The sequence below is a fragment of the Macaca thibetana genome, chromosome 18, assembly GCF_024542745.1.
Source record: "Macaca thibetana thibetana isolate TM-01 chromosome 18, ASM2454274v1, whole genome shotgun sequence".
Taxonomy (NCBI): Eukaryota; Metazoa; Chordata; class Mammalia; order Primates; family Cercopithecidae; genus Macaca; species Macaca thibetana.
The window spans coordinates 47,321,678-47,345,733 of record NC_065595.1 but is presented as its reverse complement, the minus strand read 5'-3'; the positions used below and the strand labels follow the sequence as shown (position 1 = coordinate 47,345,733).

The 24,056-nt window shown below is 34.6% G+C and overlaps 1 protein-coding gene across 7 annotated transcripts in view; it reads right to left on the bottom strand.

The window, feature by feature from the left end:
* The window catches only part of CCDC178 (coiled-coil domain containing 178), a 515,084-nt gene that overhangs the window by 446,707 nt on the left and 44,321 nt on the right, over positions 1 to 24,056 (bottom strand). For all 7 annotated transcript variants that reach the window (XM_050768096.1, XM_050768095.1, XM_050768092.1 and 4 more), the window contains 2 exons: positions 18,121 to 18,210; positions 1,396 to 1,535 (listed from right to left, as the gene is read on the bottom strand). In XM_050768096.1, coding sequence (XP_050624053.1) covers positions 1,396 to 1,535; positions 18,121 to 18,210 — 230 coding nt within the window. The remainder of the gene's footprint in view (positions 1 to 1,395; positions 1,536 to 18,120; positions 18,211 to 24,056) is intronic.

Genomic DNA, 24,056 nt, shown 5'->3' with positions numbered 1-24,056 from the left:
AGAGGGTGTTTGAATCCCAATTCTGCCTTGTGACCTTGAACAAGTTACTGAGCTGTTTTAAATTACTATTTCCCTATCTATCAATTAGGTATAACAACCATTCAATAGTAGTTTTGTAAGGTCTAAGAGCAATGATGTAGTAAAACATACTGTCTGACTTATATTAGGTTTTTAATCAATGGTAGCTGTTATAATTATTTATTAAAATACCTGTTTTAATTATTTATTAAAATACCATTATACCACTTTAAAAAATGGTAATTGTTATAATTATTTATTAAAATACCTATGATTTTTATCATTTTTAACAACATGGGTAACTGTTAATTAAAACTCATAGGAAGTGTACAGCATATCATAGCAATAAATATTCATTTATTCTCTTTATGTCCTTGCCATAGTCTTCAAAGCCCAGGACACCATCAGTCCTGTAACCCATAAAGCATTCCTGAAGGGGTAATCTGATTTGGAGAAATATAGAAACAACAAAGGTAACAATGCTGATATAGAATGATATAAAAAATAAAGAAGTAACAATGACAAATATATATTGAGTGCATATCATTTGCTGGTACTTGTTCTAACATAATATCATTATCTCTTCATTCCCATCTAAGGTCACTCTAAAGCCTGCAATCTTGAAGACTGTACTCTAATGATCTCTAACAAAAGAGGTGACATCCTGGACTGAGAATTGTGAGTGGCCCATCAGAATGTTTGCTGAGCCAGATCCAGTAACAGTGGAAAGAAAAAAAAAATAGCACAGGTCTCTGGAAAATTGATACCCCATATGAGCAGTCTAATTCTGCATTAGTTGTTCAGAAATATAACCTTAATAAAAGGTCTGAGAAGTGGTAATTTTTGTCATTCTTAAATCATCCTTTGAAAATAATTGCCTTTCAAGATTGAACTCCCTTCAGAATAATAAAGGCAAACTTTTAACAGGTTAAAAAGACATAGAATCATTATGTTCCTGTTCAATAGAACTATTAAGCATTTCTTTAGAATAACAACTCATTAAAAAGGGCACACTGTCCTTTTATACACCAATTTAATCATCTAATCAGTTTAGTGTCCCAAAAAGTATGTAAATACTACTTAATTTACTAGTCAAGTTGGCTTATGGAAATTACTACTTAGCATGATTGCCTCTGGATAAAGAACAAACAGGTAGGGAAAAAAACATCGATTTAATAAGGTCGTTTCACCCTTCTGGAGTGAGACTATCAAAAACACGTCTAGACTAGTAAATTATGCAACTGAGCAAAGATTCTTAAAAAGCATTCCAATTATCATTTTAAAAGTCCAAAGAGTTTTCTGGGTTCTTTAAGTAACCAACCCTTAGAGTGTCTATAAAGCTTACCAAAATATCAGCATTTTAAATTAGTCTCTTACCCTTTTCAAATGCTCCTGTATTTTGGACTCCACATCTTGGATGTGTGAAATCATTTTGTTGACACAAGGTGCTGGGATGTTTACTACAGCACAGCTGTGACGTCGGCATGGGTAGCTAAAGTAAATGCCTTTATTCACCCCTAAAGAGAACAAACATAAGAAGCTCATTACTCATTCTATACAAAGTAGTAAACCTTGATGTTCAGAATAAGCAAAAAATATTCTGCTTTATTAGTGCTAATACTCTTAAAGTTTCCTTAATAGAGAGGTTGATAAATCTGTCAGAAAATTATAGAACAAATCTTCAAAAAATGTACAAGCTAAAATAAAATAATCATTTATGATCTAATTCTGTAACAAATAAAAATGAACCCAAGAAGCTAAAATAAAACTTCAAGCAAAGTTAAAAAACATAGCATCATGAACTAAACATTGGAAAAAAATGAAGAAAAAGAAGGCAGAAAAATCAGTTGACCCATGTGTTACTAAACAGATTCTGAATCCCTTAAAAATAACTTTGAAATATATTTTAAATATTCCCTTCAAAGAGATGCCCTCTTCCAATGTAAATAATATCCAAATACTCATGCATTGAAGTTCTTCCTTAAATCCAGCATGAGTTTCTGTTGCTGAAAAAAATAAAAGCAGGTCTCCTTCATCCTCATAATAACCTCATTTTCTACCTTCCATTTCTGAAAATTGGAGTCCCATGCGAAGAGTGATTGATGTTCTCACTATAGTATTCAAGCTGTACTCATCATAAAATCTACTCAGTCCGATGTGCCTCAGTGATTCTAATCCTGGCATGTCCCAAATCGACTGAAGGTTGCAGAAGCACAGCAAAGTTGTCCATGAAACTCCACCAAAGTGCTTACTTGCAGTCCTTTTGACTCTAAGGACTATTTGGCTGGATTACAGTTGCAATCACTGATCTTAAATTTGGAGACGCAAAACATGCTCAGCGCCTCAATGAGAACAGTGTGATGTCCTCATTTCAATTGACCTTGAGGGAACAGAGAAATAATCCTGTTGTGTTTTGTTTCAATGTCAACCCACAGAGATGGTAAATATATTTGGTATCTTCATTTAAACTGCAATCTTTTAAATGTCTTTTAAATGAAGCCTTATAATATCTTCCTCTAGAAACACAATCTCTTGTAAAAATGGCATGTTTCATTTATAAATAAAACTGTTCAGTCTATTCTATAATGTTCAACTCTCTCTCTCGTGTGTGTGTGTGTGTGTGTGTGTGTGTGTGTGTGTATAACAGTGACCTTTTTATGGCACTAAAAATATGTGCCAGACATAAAGCTAAGCTAAAAATTTTTGATGCCACATTTTTTAATCCCCACAACAATCTTATAAAATGGATTATTTTGATTTCATAGATGAGGAAATCAAGGCTTAGATAAATTATATAACTTGTCTAAGTCTATGGAACAGGTAGGTAGGAGAACTGAGACTTGAACTAAATCTCCCTGGCTATGGAGTATAAGCTGTGAAGGCTGTTTTTATATTTTAAAAGTACAGCAAAATAAAGAGAAACAGTACTAAAAATATATTTCAGGGCATCCTAAATATTTTGCTTGTTTTTAAATTTTGAATGTTCCTTCATAATATCAGTGCTGGTATCCTATGTCTTTTAGTTTGCTTTGACCATACTCTGAACACATATACTTTCTATAATGATTTTTTTTGTGTTACATTCCATCTTTCCTCTTTAGTTCATAAACATGTCTATCTATCTTTCTATCTATCTATCTATCTATCTATCTATCTATCTATCTATGTATCTATCTCTCTGTAATAGTCAAAAGACCAAAAGAACAAGCTAGTAAAAATTACATATTGATCTCCTATCCAAATATCTTGATAAGGGCATGTTGGCCTTCCCTTTAGAAATAAGAAGGTTTTGATACACATTTAACCAACAAGCTGTCACTGTTACAGTTAAAACATTTGTTTTGCTTCAATAAATGTGGAGAAAACAAGAATAGTAATGATTCCTTTTATATTTTTCCTGACTGTGCCACTCTCAACCTATTTTGTGAATACTAATTAATTTCCATAGCACTCCTATGGTTTAGGTTGAATATGTAACATATGGTAAAGTAATGGGAATGATGTACTATGAACTTAAATTTGCACTAAAATCTGTAAAAGACATGACATCCTAAGTAGCACAAGATTGAACCAAAATTCAGTAGTTCATGTCATTCTTTTTATTCCATTGAAAGTATGGCATAAGTTAAAACTTTGAATTTTTAAGAATTTTACCCAGTTTAGGGTGACAGCATGATATAATCAAAAGACAGCTGAACTAGATGTCTGTATTTTCTTGACTGAATTGATAACTAGCTGTACATCTTTAGCTAAAACTATTCAGTCTTTAGGTCTCAGAATTCTTAATAAATTAATGTATTGGTAAGATGTTATATAAGATATTTTCACCTAAAATTCCAAACATAAATCAAGGGAGCTCTTCCTTGTGAAGCCTGTGCACAATGGTCAGTGTGAGTATATAAAGAATTAAGTTCAGGCAAGACTTTCATCCTCTCTAAACATGCCCCTGACTGCAACTTCCTTGCCCAGAATTAATGCATAAAAGACAAGATCCTCCTGGCTCCAAGCCAGAGTTGAGGTTTGCTGAGACTGTGCAACAGGAAACTTCCATTTGAGAAAAAATATCAACTAGCTGTTTGTGTGGGCAAATGAAATAGAAAGACTATGTTTATAAACTGTCAACTCTTACTACTCAATGAATTTGATTCTTATATAATTTATTCACCCAGCTCCAATAATTTAACATGTTATCACAAGAGTCCTTCCTTTTCTTCGCTTTTTATATGTGCTTCCTTTATGTATGTTACTCCAATTATTCTATCATCCCTTTATCTCAGAACACTTAGGAAAAACTCTGGTGAACACATATTTCCTTTTCACATTATTATCCCTTTTAACATCTTGGTTTTCTTTCCAAAATGTAACATAAGTCAGTGCTCTTGAGGTTAAAAATAATTTGTCCTCTATGCAAAGACTCTTTCATGATGAACATAAAGCATCTTTAATCTTTTATGGAAAGCAAAGATCTCTTTAGCTTTTGTTACACATGACAAAAATAAAATCACCTTTCACTGACATTAGAGTTATTACATTTTCATTGGACCTTACACTGTTGGATACATTTATCACTAAATATCTAGAATAATACACATGGACTCTCAGAGTCGGAAGTGGCTAAAAACTGCTTCTACTCTAACCTTAGTCAATATGCAATGCCCCTGATCGGTGTTCACTTACTGCCAATTTCTTCTCTTCAAAATCTGCAACTTCAATACAATTTTTTTACTTGCCTTGTGGACTCAGGTCTCCCCACTACCTTGCCTGACCACTTCCTAAAGCTATTATTCTATATCAAATTTTGCTTTGACTAGCAATTTTTTGAATGAACTGTTTATACTGGCAGCCGCAATATCCTCATCTGATCTCTTCTTCAAATTACAATTTATATACAAATATTAAGATCCATCTTACATGGTTCCTTGTCTTAAGGAATACTCAACTCTTTCAGACATGTGAGTGCACCTACACCACTTTTTATTTCTCTTTATAAGAATGGATCACATTGCATTCTGCTGTTATTACATTTATGTTTTCCTGTCTATCTTCCCCATGAAATTTTCCATTCTTTCTAGAGAACAACTATATTAAGTGCCTTAAATGATTATCGAATAAATGAATAAACAAATCCTCTATAATTTTTTAAATTTTTTACCTAGCTGTAATCCGATTTTTGTTCTATTCATGAAACTTCATTCTTACATCCCACTAAGCAGTATATCAACTGCCATCCATGAAGGAGTAACTGATATGGAATTAGTTCTCCAGTTATAAGCAACTCTAAATCTGGATTTCAAAATATGAGACAACTGATTTTGGACATCGAAAAATGGGCAGTTCAAGGTTTTTATTTCTGAGAAAAGGGAAACTGATAAAGTGGAGTCCCACAATCACCAAGCTCTCTGCCAAGGGACAATTTCCCAACTACAATAAAGAGATCTGGGAGCAAAACAGAGCACAGTAATCCCGCTGAGTTGAAAAGCAAATATGAGTTTCATGGACAGTGGAAGCATCTGGAAGAAGGCAGGAACTCAAGAAGAGAGAGCAATGCAGAAAGGAGCCTCAGAAACACATGTGAGAGGCCCCTCTGACATATGGCATAGAATCCCTGACCAATAACTTCTACCCAGAATGTGCAGAGAAAATTCACAACTTAATATTCAGAAAATAGGCATAAGGCTTGGACTCTTCACAAAAGACAATATACAAATGACTAATACAATGTGGAAACATGCTTAACATTGTTAGTCATCAAGAAAACGCAAATTTAACTAACAGTTCAATACAATTTCAGACACACTATAATGCCTAAAATTATAAAGGTTGGCAATGTCCTGTATCAGAGAGGATATAGCACAACTGGAATTGATACATTGCTAGTGGAAATGTAAAATTGTTTAAACACTTTGGAAAACAATTTGACAATTTCTTATAAAAGTTAAACTTACCATAGGACTCAGCATTCCTCTTCTTTATATTTTCCCATGACAAATAAAAATATGTCCACAAAAAGAATTGTAGGTGAATGTTCATAATAGCTTTCTTGATAATAGTCAAAAATTGAAAAAAATCTCAAATTTCCATTAAAGGCTAAATAAATTGTGCAATATTATTGATCAATAAAAATGAACAAGCTACTGATATATGCAACAGCACGGATCAACATTAGAGACATTTTCCTGAGTCTGAAAAAGTTGGACACAAAGAAGTGGCATAATTTCATGTATTTGAAATGTTAGAATGGTAAAACTAAAATCATACTGGAGTTGTGGGAGTGAGTGAAAGTAATCTTGTCTATAGAGGGGGCATGAATGAACTTTCTGGAAATATGGAAATTTCTATACAGTGTTTGAGGTGGTGTTTAAATGGATGTGTATGTTTGTCAAAAGTCATTCACCTGTACACTGTAAATGAGTGGATTTTATTGCATTTAAATTGTACCGCCATACATCTGCTTTATGAAAAAGACATGTAAGCATATCCTAGTGACAGAGCTCAATAATCTTGTATCGTTCTCCTAAACTTTTTATACTACAAAACATTGTAGACAGCCCTTCCTTGAAATGTTCTTTTAATAACTTTCTCTAGCTGCTTCTTCACCTATTTATTCTCATATTACTTAAACATGACTATTTGATAAGAAATAATCTCTTCCTCTACACTTTCTCCTTTAATCATCTCCTTTAAGTGCTTAACTCTCAACTAAACAACTTTAGACTTAACCTTGTCCTGAGCTCCTTGCCAAATGTACAAATTTCCCATATCTGTCCTTCCTAGACTCCCATCCTGGCATTGAGAGTAAGGAAGGGAGGTCTGGACCTACAGAATCCTATGCAAAATGGGAGAAGCATGATAGATAAAACTAAAATGTACCCATTGAGAAGTTGGTATACCACAAACAAGGAAATACATTCACAACAGTAAACTAAAATGCCAAAGCAGAAAGGCACAGAAGAAAAGGGACACATTTGTATGAATAGACATAGAGCTGGAAGGGATAAAGGAGGCATCCAGGGGAGCTCCAAGATGGAAGGTATCTGATACAGTACAAGCAGTGAAAATGATGCCTTGTACAGAGGATCCTCAGAAATGACTTGAAAAGTAAAAGAACTGTTATTAGTGGAAGGTATCCAAGTTACTGATGGCAAATCTATACTGGTCTGCAGCAACTTCAATTCTTGCCTCCTCAGACAAAATAATTCGACTGAGAAGAATAAGGCAGAAGGACAAACCAAGGCAAGTTTCAGAACAGGAATGAAAGTTTTATTAAAAAGCTTTAGGACAGTAAGGAAAGGAAGAAAAGAAAAGAAGAAAAGTACAATCTGGATGAAGGCCAAGCGGGTGACTTGAGAAACCAAGTGCGCAGCTTGACTTATGGACTTGGATTTTATATGTTGGCATACTTCCAAGATACTGCATTACTTCTCCCCACTCCTGAGATTTTATCGGGAAGCTGCTGATGAGTTTAAGGTGTTTTTTGTTAGGGGACTGCCTTTCTCTGGCACTGGCTGTGAGCAGTTATTACTTTAGATTAATAGTTAACAACTGCTTGACCATCACCTGACAGTCACCCAAAACTCCTGGTGTGTTGAGGGAGGGGTGGGAGGAGGGGAGTGGACAGGAGGGGAGAGTCCTCTTTTGCCCTGCTCATACCTGAGAGGCTACCTATTGTAACAGAATAAGAAAGTAAAGATATTCCAAAATAAAACTTTTGATTAGCCTTCCCTCTGTCCCCAATCTATTTGGATTCTTTTTTTATTTTTTTATAATTTCTACCTTTATTTTAGATTCAGGGAATGCATATGCAAGTTTGTTACATGGCTATATTGGGTGATGCTGAGGTTTGGGGTATGATTGCTTCTGCCACCCAGATATTGAGCATAGTACATAACGGTTAGTTTTTTAACCTTTGGCCCCCTCCCTCTCTCCTCCCTACAGTAATTCCCACTGTCTATTGGTACCATCTTTATGTCCATAAGTACCCATTGTTTAGATCCCACTTATAAGTGAGAACATGAAGTATTTGGTTTTCTGTTCCTGTGCTAATTCACTTAGGATAATGGCTTCCAGTTGCATCCATGTTGCTGCAAAGAACTTGATTTCATTCTTTTTTATGACAGTATAGTATTTCATGGTATATATGTACCACGTTTTCTTTATCCAGTCCACCATTGATGGACACCTAGATTGATTCTATGTCTTTGCTATTGCGAATAATGCTGTGATGAACAAATGAGTGCATTGTCTTTTTGGTAGAATGATTTATTTTCTTTTGGATATATATCCAGTAACAGGATTGCTGGGTTGAATGCTAGTTCAGCTTTTAGTTATTTGACAAATCTCCAAACTCCTTTCCATTGTGGCTGAACTAATTTACATTCCCACCAACAGTGTGTAACAATTTTCTTTTCTCTGCAGAGTTGACAGCATCTGTTGTTTTTGGCTTTTTAGTAATAGCCATTCTGACTGCTATGAGATACTATCTCATTGTGGTTTTCATTTGCATTTCTCTAATGATTAGTGATGTTGAACATTTTTTCACATGCTTGTTGGCCATGTGTACGTTTTCTTTTGAAAAGTGTTTATGTCTTTTGTCCACTTTTTAATGGGGTTGTTTCATGCTTGTAACATGTTTTAAGTTCCTTATAGATTCTGGATATTAGGCTTTTGTCAGATGCATAGTTTGTGAATATTTTCTCCCATTCTGTAGGTTGTCTGTTTACTACTCTGTTGATAGTTTCTTTCGCTGTCCAAAAGGCTTTTAGTTTCATTAAATCCCACTTGTCGATGTTTTGTTTTGTTGTAATTGCTTTTCAGGACTTAGTCATTAATTCTCTCCCAAGACTGATATCCAGAATGGTGTTTCCTAGGTTCTCTTTTAGGATTCTTATAGTTTGAAGTCTTACATTTAAATCTTTAGTCTATTTTAAGTCAATTTTTGTATATGGTGAAAGGGAGGAGTCCAATTTCAATCTTCTGCGTATGCCTAGCTAGCTATCTCAGCACCATTTATTGAACAGGGAATCCTTTCCCCATTGCTTATGTTTGTTGACTTTGACAAAAATGAGATGGATGCAGGTGTGAGGTTTTACTTTTAGGTTCTCCATTCTGTTCTATTGATCTATATATCCATTTTTTGTGGATATATAGATCCACACTAAAACAGCACCATGCCGTTTTAGTTACTGTAGCCATGTAGTATAAAGACAGGTACAATGATGACTCCAGCTTTGTTCTTTTTGGTTAGAATTGCTTAGACTGTTTCAGTTATTTTTTGGTTCTGTATGAATTTTAAAAGTTTTTTCTAGTTCTGTAAAAAATTACATTGGTAACTTTATAGAAATAGCATTGAATATGTAGATTGCTTTGAGCCATATGGCCATTTAATTGACATTGATTCTTTCAATCCAGGAACATGGAATATTTTTCCATTTATTTGTGTCATCTATGATTTCTTTCAGCAGTGTTTTGTAGTTCTTCTTGTAGAGCTCTTTCACCTCCTGGTTAGAGGCATTCTTAGATATTTTATTATCTTGTGACTTGGAAATACATATAGAATTGCTGCTGAATTTTGTACATTAATTTTGTACTGTGAAACTTTACCACTTATGAGTTCTAGAAGCCTTTTGGTAGAATCTTTAGGGTTTTCTAGGTATACAATCATATTGTCAGCAAAGGAACAATGACCTCTTTTTGACGTCTTCCTGTTTGGATGCCTTTTCTTTCTTTTTCTCACCTGATTACTATGGCAAGGACTTCCAATACTATGTTGAATAGGAGTAGTCAGAATGGGCATGCTCATCTTCTTCCAGTTCTAAAGAGGAATGCTTCCAGCTTTGGCTCATTCGGTCTGATGCTGGCTGTGGGTCTGTCATAGATGGCTCTTATCATTTTGAGGTATATTCCTTTTATGCCTAGTTTCTTGAACATTTTTATCATAAAATGATGTTGGATTTTATCAAAAGCTTTTCCCACATCTATTGAGATGATCATAATGCTTTTGTTTTTAATTCAATTTATATGGTGAATTACTTTACTGATTTGCATATGTTGAACCAAACCTGCATCCCAGGAATAAAGCCTTACTTGATCATGGTGAAGTAACTTTTTGATGTGCTGCTGAATTCAGTTTGCTAGTATTTTGTTAAGGATTTTAGTATTTATGTTCATCAAGGATATCAGCCTGTTGTTTTCTTTTTTCATTGTGTCTTTGCAAGGTTTTGGTACCAGGGTGATGTTGGCTTTGTAGAATTAGTTTGGGAGGAGTCCACTTTGATATTATGTAATCGTTTCAGTAGGATTGGTGCCAGCCTTTCTTTGTATGGCTGGTGGAATTTAGCTTTGAATCAACTTGGCCTGGGGCTTTTGGTGGTTGGTAGGCTTATTACTACCAATTTAATTTCAGAACTCAATACTGATCTGTTCAGAGTTTCAACTTACTCCTGATTCAATCTGGTGAGACTATGTGTTTCTAGGAATTTATTCATTTCCTCCAGCTTTTTTAGTTTGTGTGACTAGAGATGTTCACAACAGTCTCTGAGGATCTTTTGTATTTCTGTGGCATCAGTTGTAATTTCACCTTTGTTGTTCTTGATTGTGCTTATTTGTGTCATACCTCTTTTTTCTTTGTTAATTTAGCTAGTGGTCTATCAATCTTGTTTATCCTTTCAAAAAACCAACTTATGGTTTAATTGATTCTTTGGGTAGATTTTTGGATCTCAATTTCATTCACTTCTATTCAATTTTAGTTATTTCTTTTCTTCTGCTAATTTTGGAGTCGTTTGTTCTTGTTTTTCCAGTTCCCCTAGGTGTAATGTTAGATTGTTAATTTGAGATCTTTCTAACTTTTGTGGTGGGCATTTTGCACTACAAAGTTTCCTCTTAATGCTGCTTTTGCTGCATCCCAGAGATCTGGGTATGTTGTGTTTTCATTTATTTTCAGATAACTTTTTTATTTCTGCCTTAATTTCACTGTTTACCCAAAAGTCATTCAGGAGCAATTTGTTTAATTTTTATGTAATTGTGTGGTTTTGAGAGATCTTGGTATTGATTTCTATTTTTATTATTTTTACATTATTTGAGACAGAGTCTTGCTCTGTTGCCCAGGCTCGAGTACAGTGGCATGATCACAACTTACTGCAGCCTTGACCTCTGGGACTCAAGTGATTCTCCCACCTCAGCCTCCCAATTAGCTGGGAATATATGCATGTGACACCATGCACAGCTAATTTTTTGTATCTTTTGTAGAGATAGGGTTTCACCATGTTGCCCCAGCTGGTTTCAAACTCCTGGACTCAAGCAATCCACCCAGACTCTATTTCTAGTTTTATTCTACTGTGGCCTGAGAGTATGGTTCATATAATTTTGATTTTTAAAAATTTATCAAGACTTGCTTAATGGCTGAGCATGTGTTCAATCTTGGAGTATGTTCCATGGGTACCGGGGGAACACGCCCCCAATATTTCAACATAGGTTCTTTCTATTTTCCATAAGTGTCGGCCGGCTGAGAAAGAGAAAGAGTACAAAGAGAGGAGTTTTACAGCTGGGCCTCTGGGGGTGACATCACATATTGGTAGGACCGTGATGCCCACCTAAGCTGCAAAACCAGCAGGTTTTTATTAAGGATTTCAAATGGGGATGGGGTGTATGAACAGGGAATAGGTCACAAAGATCACATGCTCCAAAGGGCAAAAAGGAGAACAAAGATCACATGCTTGTGAGGCCAATAAAGATCACAAGGCAAAGGGCAAAATCAAAAAATATCTGCTAAGGGTCTATGCTCAGCTGTGCATGTATTGTCTTGATAAACATCTTAAACAACAGAAAACAGGGTTCGAGAGCACAGAACCGTATGACCTCAAATTTACCAGGGAGCGGTTTTTTTCCCCACCCTAATAAGCCTGAGGGTACTGCAGGAGACCAGGGCGTATTTCAGTCCTTATCTCAACCACATAAGGCAGACACTCCTAGAGCGGTCATTTATAGATGAGGACATTTGGACTGGGCTGAATTCCCTACAGTGTAGCAAAGCAGCTGTGGCCAGACTGCTTCTTTAGATCCCTCCTCACTGGGCATGGACAGGGTCTCTCTGCAGGTGATCCAGCACCAGTCAGGGGCTTACAGACATAATTCTTATCTCCCTGGGAAAGAGCACTTTGGGGAAGGGGTGACTGTGGTCTCAGGTTCAGTGGACTTAGTATTTCCTGCCTGGCTGCTCTGAAGAGATCAGCTGATCCTGACAAGGGGGACTCCCCCAGCACAGCACACCAGCTCCACTAAGGGACAGCCACTAAGGGACAGACGACCCCCTCAACTGGGACCTTGACCCCCACGCCTCCTGACTGGATGAGACCTCCCAACTAGGGTCGCCAGATACCTCATACAGGAGAGTTCTGGGTGGCATCTGGTCAGTGCCCCTCTGGGACAAAGCTTCCAGAGGAAAGAGCAGGCAGAAATCTTTGCTATTCTGCACCCTCCACTGGTGATACCCAGGCAAACAGAGTCTGCAGTGGACACCCAGCAAACTGCAGCAGATCTGCATAAGAGGGGCCTGACTATTAGAAGAAAAACATACAAAAAGCAACAACAACATCAACAAAAGAGACCCCACAAAATCCCCGTCCAAAGTTTATCAGCCTCAAAGATCAATGGTTGAAAAATCCATGAAGATGAAGAAAAGTCAATGCAAAAACACTGAAAATCCTCAAAGCTGGAATGCCTCTTCTCCTCCGAATAATCACAACACTTCTCCAGCAAGGGCACAGAATGGAGCCAATGGTGAGATGGATGAACTGACAGAAGTAGACTTCACAAAGTGGGTAATAATGAATTTCACTGAGCTAAAGGATTATCTTCTAACCCAATGCAAAGAAGCTAAAAACCATGATAAAAGATTACAGGAGCTGTTAACTAGAATAACCAGTTTACAGAGGAATATAAATGGCCTGATGGAGCTGAAAAACACAGCACGGCAACTTCATGATGGAAACGTAAGTATCAATAGCTGAATCGACCAAGCAGAAGAGAGAATATCAGAGCTTGAAGACTCTCTTGCAGAAATAAGGCAGACAAACAAGATCAGATAAAAAAGAAAGAAATTAAACAAACAAAACCTCTGAGAACTATGGGACTATGTAAAGAGACTGAACCTATGACTGATTAGAGAAACTGAAAGAGATGGGGAGGATGGAACCAAGTTGGAAAACACACTTCAGGACACCATCCAGGAGAACTTCCCCAATCTAGCAAGACAGGCCAATTTTCAAATCCAGGAAATCCAGAGAACCCCAGTAAGATATTTCATGAAAAGATTTACCCCCAAGACACATAATCATCAGATTCTCCAAGGTAAAAATGAAGGAAAAATTGTTAAGGGCAGCCAGAGAGAAAGGCAAGGTCATCCACAAAGGGCAGCCCATCAGACTAACCGTGTACCTCTCAGTGGAAACCCTAAAAGCCAGAAGAGATTGGGGGCCAACATTCAACATTCTTAAAAAAAGAAACTTCAACTCAGAATTTCATATTAGGCCAAACTAAGCTTCATAAGTGAAGGAGAAATAAAATCTTTTTTTAGACAAGCAACTGCTGAGGAATTTTGTGAACACCAGGTCTGCCTTGCAAGAGCTCCTGAAGGAAGCACTATTACTATCCACTACAAAAACACACTGAAGTACACAGAACAACAACTCTATGAAGCAACTATATTAACAAGTTTGCAAAATTAACCAGCCAGCATCATGATGACGGATTAAATTCACACATAACAATATTAACCTTAAATGTAAATGGGCTAAATGTCCCAATTAAGAAACACAGAATGGCAAACTGGATACAAAGACAGGACCCATCAGTGTGCTGTATTCAAAGAACACATCTCACATGCAAAGATGCACATAGACTCAAAATAAAGGGACAGAGGAAAATTTACCAAGCAAATTGAAAGCAGAAAAATGCAGAGGTTGCAATCACAGTTTCTGAAAAACTAGACTTTAAACCAACAAAGGTCAAAACAGATAAAGAAGGGCATTACATAATGTTAAAGGGTTCAATTCAACAAGAAGAGCTAACTATCCTAAATATATATGTACCCAATACAGGAGCCCTGAGATCCATAAAACAAGTTCTTAGAGACCTACAAAGAGACTTAGACCCCCACACAATAATAGAGGGAGACTTTAATAACCCACTGTCAGTATTAGACAGATCATTGAGAGAGAAAATTAACAAAGATCCAGGACTTGAACTCAGCTCTTGACCAAGTGGACCTGATTGATATCTACAGAACTTGCCACCCAAAAAACAGGAGAATATAAATTTTTCTCAGTGCACTTACTCTAAAATTGATCACATAATTGGAAGTAAAACACTCCTCAGCAAATGCAAAATAACTGAAATCATAACAAACAGTCTCTCAGACCACAGTGCAATCAAATGAGAACTGAAGATTAAAAAGCCCACTCAAAACCACATAACTACATGGAAATTGAACAACCTGCTCTTGAATGACTCCTGGTAAATAATGAAATTAAGACAGATATCAAGAAGTTCTATGAAACAAATGAGAACAAAGCAACAATGTATCAGAATCTCTGTGATACAGCTAAAGCAGTGCTAAGTAGGAAATTTATAGCACTAAATGCCCACATCAAAAAGCTAGAAAGATCTCAAATCAACCCCCTAACATCACAACTAAACGAACTAGAGAACAAAGAGCAAACAAACTCCAGAGCTAGCAGAAGACTAGAAATCACCAATCTCAGAGCAGAACTGAAAGAGATAAACACAAAAAAATCACTTCCAAAAAAAATCAATGAATCCAGGAGCTGTTTTTTTTTTTTTTTAAAAAGAATCAATAGAATAGACTGCTAGTGAGTCTGATTTTAAAAAAAGAGAGAGAAGATCCAAATAAACACAATCAGAAATGATAAGGGGGATACCACCACTGACCCCACAGAAATACAACCATCAGAGAATACTATAAACACCTCTATGCAAATACACTGGAAAATCTACAAGAAATGGATAAATTCCTGGACACATACACCATCCCAAGACTGAACCAGGAAGAATTTGAATCCCTAAATAGACCAATAACAAGTTCTGAAATTGAGGCAGTAATAAATAGCCTACCAACTAAAAAAAGGCCTACATTCAGATGGATTTATAGCTGAATTCTATCAGAAGTACAAAGAGGAGCTGGTACCATACCTTCTGAAACTATTCAAACAATTGAAAAGGAGGGATTCCTCCCTAACTCATTTTATGAGGCCAGTATCATCCTGACACCAGAGATACTACAACAACAACAACATAAACTTCAGGCCAATAACCCTGATGAACATCTATGCAGAAATCTCAGCTCCAAATTCAGCAGCACATCAAAAAGCTTATCCACCATGATCAAGTCTGCTTCATCCCCGGGATGCAAGGCTGGTTCAACATACGCAAATCAATAAATGTAATTAATCATGTAAACAGAACTAAAGACAAAAACCACATGATTATCTCGATAGATGCAGAAAAGGCCTTTGATAAAATTCAACACCCCTTCATGTAAATAACTCAATAAGTGAGATATTGAAGGAATATCCCTCAAAATAATATGTGCTATTTATCACAAACTCACAGTCAATATCATACTAAACAGGCAAAAATGGGAAGCATTCCCCTTGAAAATGGGTACAAGACAAGGATGCCCTCACTCACCACTCTTATTCAACATAGTGTTGGAAGTTCTGGCCAGGGCAATCAGGCAAGGTAAAAAATAAAGGGTTTGCAAATAAGAAGAGAGGAATTCAAATTGTCTTTGTTTGAGGATGACATGATCTATATCTAGAAAACCCCATCAACTCAGCCCAAAAGCTTCCTAAGCTGATAAGCAACTTTAGCAAAGTCTCAGGATATAAAATCAATGTGCAGAAATCACAAGCATTCCGGTACACCAACAACAGACAGGCAGAGAGCCAAATCATGAATGAACTCCCATTCACAATTGCCACAAAGAGAATAAAATACCCAGGAAAACAAGGGAAATGAAGGACCTCTTCAATGAGTAATACAAACCACTGCTCAAGGACATCAGAGAGGATACAAGCAGATGGAAAAGTGTATCATGCTTATGGATAGGAAGAATCAATATCATGAAAATGACCATACTGTCCAAAGCAATTTATAGATTCAACACTATTTCCATTAAACTACCACTGACATTCTTCAAAGAATTAGAAAAAACTATTTTAAAATTCACACGGAACCAAAAAAGACCTCACATAGCCAAGACAATCCTAAGCAAAAAATAAAACAAACCTGGAAGTATCATGCTGCCTGACTTCAAACTATACTATAAGGCTACAGTAATCAAAACAGCATGGAACTGGTACAAAAATAGGCACATAGACCAGCAGAACAGAATAGAGAACTCAGAAATAAAAACACACATCTACAACCATTTGATCTTTGACAAGCTTGACAAAACAAGCAATGGGTAAATGATTACCTATTTAATAAATGGTGCTGGGAGAACTGGTTAGCCATATGCATTAAACTGAAACTGGATTCCCTCTTTATACCTGATACAAAAATCAACTCAAGATTAAAGACTTAAATGTAAAACCCAAAACTATAAAAACCCTAGAAGAAAATCTAGCCAATACCATTCAGGACATAGGCATGGGGAAAGACCTTATGATGAAATCGCCAAAAGCAATTGAAACAAAAATCAAAATTGACAAATGGGGTCTAATTAAACTACAGAGCTTCTGCACAGCAAAAGAAAGTATCATTAGAGCGAACAGGCAACTTACAGAATGGGAGAAAATTTTTGCAATCTATCCATCTGACAAAGGTCTAATATCCAAAATCTACAAGGAACTTAAGCAAATTTACAAGAAAAAAACAACCTGTTAAAAAAATAGGCAAAGGATATGAACAGACACTTCTCAAAAAAAAAGGCACACATGTGGCCAACAAATATATTTTTAAAAGGTCAACATCGCTGATCATTAGAGAAATGCAAATCAAAACTACAATGAGATACCATCTCATGTCAGTCAGAATGGCAATTATTAAAAAGTCAAGAAACAACAGATGCTAGTGAGGTTGCAGAGAAATAATTCTTTTACACTGTTGGTAGGAGCATAAATTAGTTCAATCACCGTGGAAGACAGTGGCAATTCCTCAAAGATTTAGAACTAGAGATACCATTTGACCCAGCAATCCCAATACTGGGTATACAACCTAAGGAGCATAAATCATTCTATTATAAACATACACGCATGAGTTATGCTCATTGCAGCACTATTCATAATAGCAAAGACATGGAATCAACCCAAATGCCCATGAATGATAGACTAGATAAAGAAAATGTGGTACATATACACCATGGAATATTATGCAGCCATAAAAAGGAACGAGATCATGTCCTTTGCAGGGACATGGATGAAGCTGGAAGCTATTATCCTCAGCAAACTAACGCAGGAACAGAAAACCAAACACTACATGTTCTCACTTGTAAGTGGGAGCTGAACAATGAGAGCACATGGACACAGGGAGGGGAAGAACACTTACTGGGGCCTGCAGGGGGAGGGCGGGGTGGGGGAAAGCATTAGGGAAAAGAGCTAATGCATGTTGGGCTTAATACTTAGGTGATGGATTGACCATGGCATGTGTTTACCTATGTAAGAAACCTGCACATCCTGCACATGTACCCTGGAACTTAAGAAAATAAAATAAAATGATTATTTAAAAAATGAAAAATACACCCCCAAAACATCTGTCTTCTTTTTATTCTAAGAAACATGTCCTCAATGAACTGTAAATGTTCTATCTAGAACAGGCCAGTCACAGCTTGGGTGGTTAAGAATTTATTTTAAAATTCATAGATTTCTGAAATTACATAACAATCATAAACTCAGATTTTATGTTAACAATATACTATTGATACAATATACTACCTTATATCTTTACTATTATATATCTTTACTATGTTAACTATTAATGATATGCAGGATTTAGTTCAAAATAGAAATAGTATTGACATCATAAACTAATGAGGGAGTATAAATATAGCTTATATAGTTTACTATATGATTTACGTTCAGTCCTCACCTTCAGTATTTGTCATTTTACTTTCATGAAAACTTTCACTGTTCTCCTTAGAGGCTCCATATAGAACCAAACTCTGAGACGTGGCATTGTCTTTTAAAAAGAAAAAACACATATTTTAGAGAGTAGTTAATATTATAGAAAATTTTAAAGTAAGCACCACCATGTAAAAACTATGTTACGGAAGTGCTCTCCTTAAAAGAAAAACAACTATGATACAAATATTAATCAAAACCCACAGTATAATATCTTCAGATATTTTCTCTCTGCTCTTCAATTGATTTGACTCTTTCATAAGAAGGTATTCAAAATAGCATGAGACTGTTAAAAACAAATAGGTAAGTCATTATGTGTTGATATAGAATGTATCCAGGATACACTATGTGAAAATTAGCAAGGCAGAGATTTGTGTGTAAGCTTGGTCACCTTTTTTTAAAAATGAGATGTATGTGTGTGTGTGTGTGTATATATATACACACACATATATATATCTTAACTATGTTAACTATTGATATGTAGGATTTACTTACAATTATATATCCTGTATAAGTTATGTAGGATTTATAATTATAAATACATAAGATATGTAGGATTTATAATTGCTAGATTAAGAGACTGTTGTTTTTAGAAAGAGGACAGGTAGAGAGAGGGGAAATGTTTTATTTTACAATCTCTGAAGAAGTGTTTCAAAATTCTAAAATATAAAAATATGTTATCATTTATTTGACATTTTCTTATAAAGCTAAATATATCTACACTACAATGCAGCAACTCCAGTCCTAAGCTTTTAACAAACAGAAATGAAAGTATAGGTCCACAGAAATATTATCCCAGGCCATTTATATGGCTTTATTCATAACAGTGAAAACTGGAAACAACCTAAGTGTCCATCAGCAGAAAAATAGATTTAAATAAATACTCTGTAGTTATGCAATAATATAATGTGGACCAGTGAGAAAGAATGAGCTGCAAATACATGGAGTAATATTGGTGAATCTCAAAAATATATTGATATATTTAATTTCATTATTATGAGGTCCAAGAAAAAGACAAAAGTAAGCTATGGTGATAAAAATCAAAATAACAGTTGCCTATAGTAGGCGAGAAACTTTCAGGGGTGTTGGAAATTTTTTCTAGCTTGAATGGCATGGTAGTTACATTTATGTATGCACTTATCAAAATGCATTAAATTATAAATTTAAGATGGCATTTTCTTGTATGTATGCTATAAAATAAAAAAGTGTTTTACTCTAAAACCATCAAAATATTTTTATATATTATAAATACATACATACATACATATATAAATATAAGGTTTAAATGCTTGCAGAATAACTTATGTTAATATATACTAACAGTTACAGATAGAATACTTATGTTAAAGCTCACTAAAGCATTAAAGAAAGCATAAAAGAAGGCAAAAGTAAGTTTATAGCAAAAATATTCAATAGGAAATTGTTCGAAACATGTAAAAATGATAAAAGATAGTGCTAATCAAATAACTATAATATATAAATGACTAAATTTACCCAAAAAGAACCAATTATAAAATAATACAGAAAAAAAATATAAATAAAATACAATTATTTTCTGAAAAAGAAAACTTGATGTGACTAAATATGAACAAATCTAGAACTTAAGCTCAACAACACCAAGAGTTATTACTTTACAATTGAAGTTATAGATAATAATAAAAAAATCTATATGTGTGTAATAAAACAGCACATTATATTAGAAAAAAAATCTTATTTTTTAACATAAAGAGAAATTTAGAGAAAAAATATAGAGGAAAAATCTAAATAACTGCCATTTATCTGTGGCATATGAAGTTCAGAATAACAAAATGACATATAGGATGTGATGAATACAATAAGGTAATACTGATATACAGATTACAAATCGCAAAAAGATACAGATTATATCATTTTAAAGGTAGTAAAAGTAGGTATCTTAGACAACAATAATTCAAAAAAATTTAATAAGTAGAAACTAGCTGCACTATATAATTAATCTACTGTACAATTAGAAATTTGTCACATAAAGTTAATTCAAAGGTATTTGGAAATTTAATGTATATTTCCAAATAACAAATATGTCAAGGAAGAATTCCATGTCATACAAAATACATATTAAAAAGGAAACACTTTGTAAAGAAATGTTAATGTGTTTAAAACAGAAATACATTCAGAACTTAAATGTTTAATTATAAATAACATTTAAAATACTGGTAAAAGTGAAGTATATATGTGTACTAAGACATTAAAGGGAAACATAGGAAATAAATAAGTTTTTTTTTTTTCTGAAGTGGAGTCTTGCTCTGTTGCCAGGCTGGAGTGCAATGGCGTGATCTCGGCTCACTGCAACCTCCGACTCCTGGTTCAAGTGATTCTCCTGCCTCGGCCTCCCAAGTAGCTGGGACTACAGGTGCACGCCACCATGCCTGGATAATTTTTTGTATTTTTAATAGAGATGGGGTTTTGTCATGTTGGCAAGGCTGGTCTCGAACTCCTGACCTCAGGTGATTTGCTCACCTTGGCCTCCCAAAGTGCTGGCATTATAGGCGTGAGCCACCATGCCTGGCCAGAAATAAATAATTCTAAAACTGTAAAAAAGTCTCCTTTATATATCAGCCACTCCAACCCACAGAGGCTTGTTTACTATAGAGCACTAGAAGCAAATGTCCTGTTTTCCAAGCTGCTGAGCTTCTGGCATTGTAACCACAACTTCAGTCCCCTTCTCTAATCACTTCCTTCAGACTCTGTGATGACGAGATGAGGTTTTCCCATAATTAAGACCTCAGTATTATCTTTGAACTTTAGTTTTACTCTAATCTTCAGACGGATGTTCCCACAACTTGCCTGAGTCTTGATGACTCCAATCCCTACATTCAGTACCCCAACCAGTGATTTGGGGAGTTTGCAATGTAGCAGTTTTGTGGTATGTTCAGAGTATTAAAAGAATAAAGTTTCCACAATCAAATTCTTGTGTAAGTCAGAGGCTGACACGAAAGAATCAGAATTGTGTAAACCTAACACACGATTCTTTAAAAAGAAGAATTAAAAATATAGAATTGGAAAGCTGGGCATGGTGGCATGCACCTGTAGTCCCAGTTACTCCAGAGGCTGAGGCAGAATGATCACTTGAGCCCAGGAGTTCAAAGCTGCAATGAGCCATGACTGTGTCACTGCACCCCAACCTGAGCAACAAAGCAAGACCCTCTCTCTAAAAAATAAAATAAATAAAACTGGAAATATTAAGTGCAAATAACACAAAATCAACAAAATTTCATACACTATAAGACTGTGTTAAAATTAATTTGAAAGTTTAAAAGAAAATTAATGCATCAGTTACTTGAAAAGTCACCATGCCATTCTCGCTCCCATGGTAATCCAGTAGAAAGCATCATGGTCTTCCCATGAATAATTTCTCAAAATCAATGAGGAGTACAGAGTGAATCAAACACAAAAGAAAAGTGGACACCACAACTCAAGATTGGTTATCAGTAGGCAACTAACGTTACAATTTTCTTGTGTGTACTTCCAGATACTTTATACCTATGAGAATATTTCATATGTATGCCTTATTTTATGCTTTAGTGAGCTTTAACGTATATTCTATCTGTAACTGTTAGTATATGTTAACATAAGTCATTCTGCAAGCATTTAAACCTTATGTATGTATGGTATATGTATTTATAATATATAAAAATGTTTTAATGGTTTTAGAGTAAAACACTACTTTTTATTTTATAGCATACATACAAGAAAATGCCATCTTAAATTTATAATTTAATGCATTTTGATAAGTGTGTACATAAATGTAACTACCATGACATCCAAGCTAGAAAAAATTTCCATCACCCCTGAAAGTTTCTCGCCTACTATAGGCAACTGTTATTTTGATTTTTACCACTATAGTTTAGTTTTGTCTTTTTCTTGGACCTTGTAATAATGAAATTAAATGTATCAAGTATGTTTTATCTGACTTTGTTCAATATATTTTTGAGATTCACCAATGTTACTCCATGTATTTGCAGCTCATTCTTTTTCACTGGTCCACATTATATTATTGCATAACTACAGAGTATTTATTTAAATCTATTTTTCTGCTGATGGACATTTAGGTTGTTTTCAGTTTTCACTGTTATGAATAAAGCCATATAAATGGTCTGGGATAATATTTTTGTGGACCTATGCTTTCATTTCTGTTTGTTAAATGAGTGTGTACATAAGTATATGCATATATATAAAATATATATAAAGAGACACATATACATACATTTCTTTCATTCTCAGGACGGAGAGATTCCTTATCAATTTTAAACCATAGTGCAAATTCAACTTTATATTTCAAGTTGTTAGAAAATTTTTTTTTCACACACTAAGATCAGTCACATCAGGATACATCTTAAAATTCAAGGTTGGTATGTGTAATAGTTTAATTGGTAGTTTTTTACTTCTTAGAAGTTTATAACATAATGGTAAATTATACACCTAGAATTATATTACATTACATAAAACATCAGTTTCATGGTATCTTGTAGGATAAATTTACCATAATTTATTAAACCAATGAGGATGAAAAAATCTCAAATTAAAGTGAGAATGACTAATATTTATTGAATATATACATGACAGTTGACTTCAACATATTTATTATACTATGATACTTAATCTTTACAATAACACACATTAATTTTCATTTTACACATGAGTAAAATGTGGCCCAGAAAGGTAGTGAACCAAACCAGGTTGACAAAGTTAGTAAGTGATAGAACTAAAATTTAAACTTTGTTTCTAGTTCCAGTCTTTAAACTATACTAGCACTCTTTAAAACCTGTTTACAATATATAATTCCAAGAGATTCTTGTAAGTATGGAAAGATGCAGTTCTATACTCAAATAACATATTACTTAAGAAGGTTTTTTCATTGCAAGACTTGTTAGAGTTTTCAAAGTGTTTTCATCAAAAGAACCTTCAAGAAAAATATAAATTATACAAAATTTCTCAGTTTTATTTTACCTCAGAATTATTTTTTCCCTAAGCATATCTTGGAATATATATTAAATAGCACACTCTTTGAATATGTCCTAAAGCACATTATCTCCCAAATTTGGGAAGAAATAAAACTCAGAAGAGGATTAAACTTGTTAAATTATATAAACCAGAAAAATTCCTCTTATTATAAATGCATAATTCAATACACAATAATACTATATATAACACATATTTCTTGGAATGGCAGGCTAGGTTTATCAGATCTACTTTTCCACTGAAAATAGGATTTTATATATATATATATATATACACACACACACATATATGAACGAGATAGTTACAAACTACTAGGACAAAAATATAAAGAAGAGCAGAAACTATACTTTTAAGTGGAGCACAGGATGCAAAATGACATTTGACACAAAAGTCATTGACAATTCCTAGAAAGTTTGGGCTGGGTTTGATGACTTGTAAGTTTTACAAAATAAAAAGACAACCTAGTCTCAGGGTCCATAGACAAAATGTAAGTGATTTGTGAAATTGGATGGGGAAAAAATTACTTGAGTTTCAAAATATTTCTGTACCTCTTATAATATATTTAAAATATAATTTTAATGACAAATAATAAAAATATAATTTTCATTCAGAGAGTATAAGCTTCAATAGGCTTCAAAAGGGTCTATAGCACAAAAAAATTAGAATGCCTTAATTCCCAACTCAATTGTAAAACTCATTTTAAGTTTGGACAGCAAATGGCTACAGCCTCAGAGTAAAGGTTAACCAGAAATAATGACCCCAATGGCCTCTACCAGAACTCAAGACATTGTAGAGATATTTTCTCTGAGTATACACTAAACATACAAAAATAAAAACAAAAGCAGAGAACCTCACCCCTGTGACATTAAAACTTTGGCTGTTCATCACTGAAATTTGCAGATTGAG